This window comes from Harpegnathos saltator, unplaced genomic scaffold, assembly GCF_003227715.2.
Source record: "Harpegnathos saltator strain DR-91 unplaced genomic scaffold, Hsal_v8.6 scaffold317, whole genome shotgun sequence".
NCBI lineage: Eukaryota > Metazoa > Arthropoda > Insecta > Hymenoptera > Formicidae > Harpegnathos > Harpegnathos saltator.
In genome coordinates this window covers 1-6,019 of record NW_020230114.1, presented here as the reverse complement: position 1 = coordinate 6,019, position 6,019 = coordinate 1, and the positions used below count along the sequence as shown (strand labels likewise).

Genomic DNA, 6,019 nt, shown 5'->3' with positions numbered 1-6,019 from the left:
TTTCCGTGATACATTTGCTAGTCTATGTGATTCATGCAATTATTTCAACTGTGAGTGCGATCTTGCATTACATTGAGAAAACATATTTCTTTTTCTCTTTACTAAAAAGTAATACTTATAGTAGATACATGATTTGCATACTTGTAACACTCTATACATGTATAGAGGTATATTTTAAATACAACATCATGATACTATGCTGTAATATTACTTCACACAATGACGGATATATAAGATACAAATAATAACAAAATAAAGAAAGAAAATCGTACATTTCCTAGTTTTCGTAATTATGAATACGTTCGCGAAATTTGAACATTTGTGCTTCTTTTGTACAATTTTATACGTTCTATGTTACTTATTTTCTTTATTTTATTAAAACGTATTTTATTTTATTTGATATGTTTGTCCTTTATAAGTTTTCCTTTATAAATCTTTTTATTTATTCGATAAATTTTTTAATTTTCTATTGAATATATTATTTGCTTTTATACTACCGTTATTATATCGTGTGCGGGAATATATCTTAACAGTCATTAAAAATTTTAACAGTCTTAACTATATCTTAACAGTATCTTAACTATATCTAACTATATCTTAACTATATCTTAACAGTCATTAAAAATTTTAATGCCTGCATACGATGATTGTAACACTTTTTATGAATGTCAAACCATTCAGCATGCATTTTATTAGTGGCATGTATACCTTCATTTATCATTTTTTCAAGAAGTTGTATGGGTGCCCAGTGATGTTGCCACGAACGATTAAAAGCCATTAACTGTGTTTTAATGATATTTATAAAAAGATTTGTTGGTCGAACTAATTTCGTGACATCGGCGCATCTTCGCCTGCATTAGGATATTCCCGATATTCGATATATTTTTCATTAGCTGTTATGTCTTCCATTAGTGTTTTTAACATTATTTGACGACAATAGTTACAATCATTTTTTTCAATACATCGTCGTGCTACATATCCTGCAAAGAATGTAATAGCATTTTCATCATAATTACTTATTATATTCATATTTTCAATGTCTACATCATCGTATTCCTCTACAATTTCTGCATGTTTATCGAACAATTCTGTTTCTAAATCAACATCATCATCAACAACAACAGCGTCAGTATTATTAACACTTATGCAATGTTCAATCGTTTTCATGAGATGATTCGGCTGATTAATAAGAGCCTCACTTTCAGAACATTGAACGTTGCCCTTATCGCTTGCCAGAATGTAACCCGTAGAAAGAATAACAGACAGTCGTACCATTCTTGCGGTTGGATTAGGATTAAATCTTCCGCATTGTCGAAGTTTTGAAAACAAATGTTCCACTGAATCTTGATTACATAAACCTGTTGCAAGTTCAAACTTATCATATTTACGTGAAAGTATCTTATACAAAGTAAGAATAGCTTGTGTTGTAATCACGAAACCTTTGAAGCATGGAACTTGAAATACTTTATTCGGAAATTTTGACCATCCTGAACACCACTGCACAAAATTAGTCAAAAGTATTTCAATATCAGGATTTTTTTGGGATAATGGCCGTTTTCCACCAAATTTAACTTTAAGGCTATAAGAATTGCAAGCATCTATTACGTTATTCATATATTCAGCAAAATCAGCCGTAGCTTTCCATGTATTAGAATCTAATTCTTTTTCGTCACCGGCTATTTTAATTGCAGCTGCGAATTTATTACTAAATAATTGAAACGCTCTTTTCACGTTCATTGCTTCAAAACTATTTGGACGAATGTGTGCCTCTATTATATGGGATAATAAATTTGAGCCTCCTTTTGTAGCATTATCGATACACCACATCTTAATAAAATCTGAATATGATGCAATTATTTCCCCGTTGCAATATATCTTATCATGTGTTCTAAGGAAACTAGCTAATCTTTTAACTAAGTGCGGGAAGTCGAAGGAAGCATAATAGTTTTTATTTTTATATATAAAAAATGGTGTTTGTACTTCAACACCGAGTTGACTAAACGCAGCTTGATTGTGTACACCTTGATCACATGTCACGAGTTGCACATCAGCACCTGTTTCATTTAATTTGTCTAAACATATCTTCACTAATTCAACTATTTCCTTTGATTTTAAAGCATTTCAACAAGGAAATACGCTAAAGGTTGTCGCCACGGATGATGTGCATTAAAACTATCAAGGCAAAGCACAAATACGCACTTAGCTCTTTCGTTTCTTCTACCTAGCGGTCCTAGATCGACAAGACCTTCTATTTCATCTAATTTTAAAGAATATTCCTTATAACCTTATAACCTTTTATATACATTTCATCCCATTTTAAGGCACACACTCGTTCTTCCTGAGGTATTTGCGATATTTTTTCTTTTAATTTTTTAAATAAAAATCGTAAATCCCGGTTTTATATCATACTCTTCTAACCATCTTCTAACTGTTCGCTGTCCGGGAAAATTGCAACCTGCTTTCTTTAAGCGACAAAATGCTGACGCTGAATAATAATATAATTGCTTAGAAAGCATTTTTCTTCCTCTTGTAACGGCCGAACTCCGCGGTTCGGTCGTCGCTTTCGCGTTTCGCGCGGATAATGCTCGTCGGAGTCCGGGTTCGAGGAGGAGTAAAGCAGCGAGACACTTGAAAATGGCAATAGAAATAACTTAGCTTTATTCTATGCTTACTGAGATACAAGAGTTCGGTCCCGAAGGCGTTGTCGCGGGCCGCGTCTATTAGGCGCGTCGGTACGGTACGGTGCGGTGCGGTGAGCGGTACAAGCGCGCGTACGGACGGATAGGCCGCGCGGAAGGCGGGGCCTATTGCGCGACGCGTGTAGACGGTAACGACGGTAACGGCGCGGTGATCGGTCTCGCTTCGCGACGCTGGGCGTCTCGGACAATTATCGCCCAATACTCGTCTCGCAATCGCTCGCGTATAGATGGTCACCGGACCGGAGATTTCGATTCTCGGACGAACGCACGCACGCATGTCGCGGAATACGCGAAATGATTTCGTCCGTCGAGGACTCTCGACAGAGAAGGCGTATGCACCTTCCCTTTTCCCTACGTTCGCGGAGGAAAGTGACCAAGTGCTGCGGACACTCAGCGGAGACGGCGGACGCACCGTCCCGGGTTCTTGGTCGCTAGACGGATCGCCTAAAGGCTGAGTACGCTCAGCGGAGTTCGCCGACGGACGAACCCCTGACTCAAGGCGGCGGGTAAAGGCGAGAGACTGTCGAGTACGCTCGACTGAGCACGCGCACGCACGAGCTTAGGAAGACGGGAGACGGCCAAGTATCGAGTACGCTCGATCGAGACTGCGGACGCACAATCCCGTGTTCTTAGTCGCCGGTCGGGTAGTCAGAATACGGAAAGCAGAGCGAAACGGTCCGGATATTCTCTCTTTCGGCATACAAGCGTCTAGATTGAATCGGCGGTACGGATCGGTCTGGTGTCTAGAAGCTCGATCGCCGCCGTTTTATAGTTGATCGCGCTACAATTGATACGGCGGCAATCGAGCGGCGCGCCTATCGGCGCGAGGCACGGCGACGGCGCGTGATCGCGGCCGCGCGCGCTAGCGGCAGCGCGTGATCGCCGCGGCGCGCGATAGCGGCGGCGCGAGATAGCGGCGGCGCGATCGTTTCGATAGCTTAAGGTGGCGCAAAGCGCCGTTCTTCGGCCCGACAGGTGGTCGGTCGGGCCGGTAGTAACGAGGTGCATCTGCGCCTCGTTACACTCTGTATATTGTGTGCGCGGAATATGCAGTTGCAAATGTATCATACTTTTTGCAACAGGATTAAGTTTTTGTTTATTTATCAAATTCTTTAATATTTGTTTTTCCGACTTTTGACTTTTACATTTTTCACGCGCTTGTGTCATATATCGCAACTGATAATTTAAACGTTTAATTTTTTTTCGTAAATTAAGATTTTCTATTCTTAAACCTTGATAATTAAATCTGGATTGTTATCTGGATTTTCTTTACTTTGCATGCATTTTTCCTTACGTTTCACATTCTCACGTGTGTGTGGTTCTGGTTCCAAATGCATCCATTCCATGACATCTTCCTCTTCTGCAGTAATGTCGAAAAGTACAGTTCCAGATCCATATGTTCGTACTGCAGACTGTTGAAGTTCTTCTTTTTCTAATATAATATTTTGGTGATTGGGTAAAGATAATTCTGCAACGTCCCTTTGTACCTCTCTTATTTCTATATTATCTTTATGTGCAGAAGAGGCATCTTTGTCGTACGGAATTGGTACGGCATCTCTACACAATTTTATTTTTTCTGGGTTTTTAAAGGACGTCACAACAAAATGATCTTCGCACAATCCCGCAGCTCGAAGGGTATTCGGAGACCATGTCTCCAACTAGTATTTCCTGTAACAAAAAATAAAAAACAAGCGAATACGCGTTTATTTCTGACTTCCGTAGCAAGAAATTTGTATATGTATTCCAATAGAATAATTGTGTATTATATACAGTAAGCATCATGAAATGAAGAATTTTATGATGGTTGCACTAAGATATTTGGCATCAAGTCATGGTTTCGTCTGAATATAATTTGAAAATAATATTTGTTCTAAATATCATATTACACATTTCCAATTTAGGATTTTTTTTTCTTTGGATATCATTATATCAATTATTTTTATATTTAATAATTAATAATAAAGCATTTAATATTTAATAATGAAATCATAACTGTCAGTTTTTCATACTACAAAGCAACAATCACATTTTTCAATATTTAGAGCATTTTCAGACAAAAAATTGCAATTGGGAAATTATGAAATAACTTTAATAAAATAAGAAAAAGAATTATAGGTGAATGTTATATAAATATTTCAATAATCTTTGTATTTATTAACGTTTTATTACATTATTTTTAAAAACCAACTTAATTTTTTACTGAAAAATTATAAGTACTGTACAGGGTGTCCCGAAATTAAATGTCAAAACTTCAAAAGCGTGTAGAGGATCGATAAAGTAAGATAAAAGTCCTTTACAGATTTGCTCGTTTTAACTTCCTTGTGAAGAAAATCACAAGAAAACAAAAAAGTGTTTATTTAATATTTACACTTATTCTTTTTTTAATTTGTTTACACTTATTTATTGCTTTACTTAGTAAATAGATTGTTCAAAATGTTGACCTTTTGCAGCAATGCAAACATTGCATCTATTACTGACAGCTTGTATTGCAGCCAAACACTAATCTTATGATATTTGATGCACAGCAGCCACGATTCGATTTCTTAGCTTAGCCCCCCACACAAAGAAATCCATAGATGTTAGATCGAGTAATTGTGATGGCCAAGATATAAAACCTCAACGTTCAATCATTGTCAAAAAATCTAAAATAAGTTTTATCTGAAATAAAATTTCAGTGAAATCTTGCTTCCACTGATGAGAAATAATAAAATATAAATGGAACAAAAGAAAGAGATTTGTGTGCAGTGACACAGTCAGTATTTGCAAACTGCATCAATAACATGAACAATCGCTGTTATTCACTGATTCTTTTAGCGAAATTTTTTGCAGTGCTATATTTAGAGCAAAAGCTTCTATTACAACTATAATGTTTCAATAAAAATGCACTGATTATATTTTAAAGAGTATCGCGCGGATTGTGAGAATTTTGTGGTACTGAGATTTAGAATGCAACGTTGTTAAAATAATATGTAATATTAGAATGATAATAAGCCGAACAGTTGCAATTACAAGGTATCAAACTTTTTTACCATTTCAAAATTGAAACAGCAAAAAACGGTGAAATATTCCTTTTACTGATACAATAAAAAACATTTTTACTGATTCACTTTAAGAGAATACATATACGAATCTGCCTTTCTTTAAAAAAAAGGACGTTAATATATGAAACAGTAAGATCCCTGCGAGGAATGATTCGTCGATCGACATCGAAAGCCACATAACACAAGATCTCCAAGGAATATGCTAGAGACTTTACGAAGTTTGGAAGACGTTTGGAAGTCTTCAGATTTCTTTCGGACGTTCTTAGGACGTAAAACATC

General features: G+C 36.6%; 1 protein-coding gene across 1 annotated transcript; it reads right to left on the bottom strand.

Moving 5' to 3' along the window:
- Positions 1-822: 822 nt before the first annotated feature.
- On the bottom strand, positions 823-4,275 carry LOC112588857 (uncharacterized; the record flags this gene model as incomplete). Its single annotated transcript, XM_025300039.1, has 3 exons — positions 823-980; positions 1,200-1,358; positions 3,994-4,275. Coding segments are annotated over 3 exons (599 nt in total), but the record flags the coding sequence as incomplete, so codon positions are not given.
- Between the last annotated feature and the right edge of the window lie 1,744 nt (positions 4,276-6,019).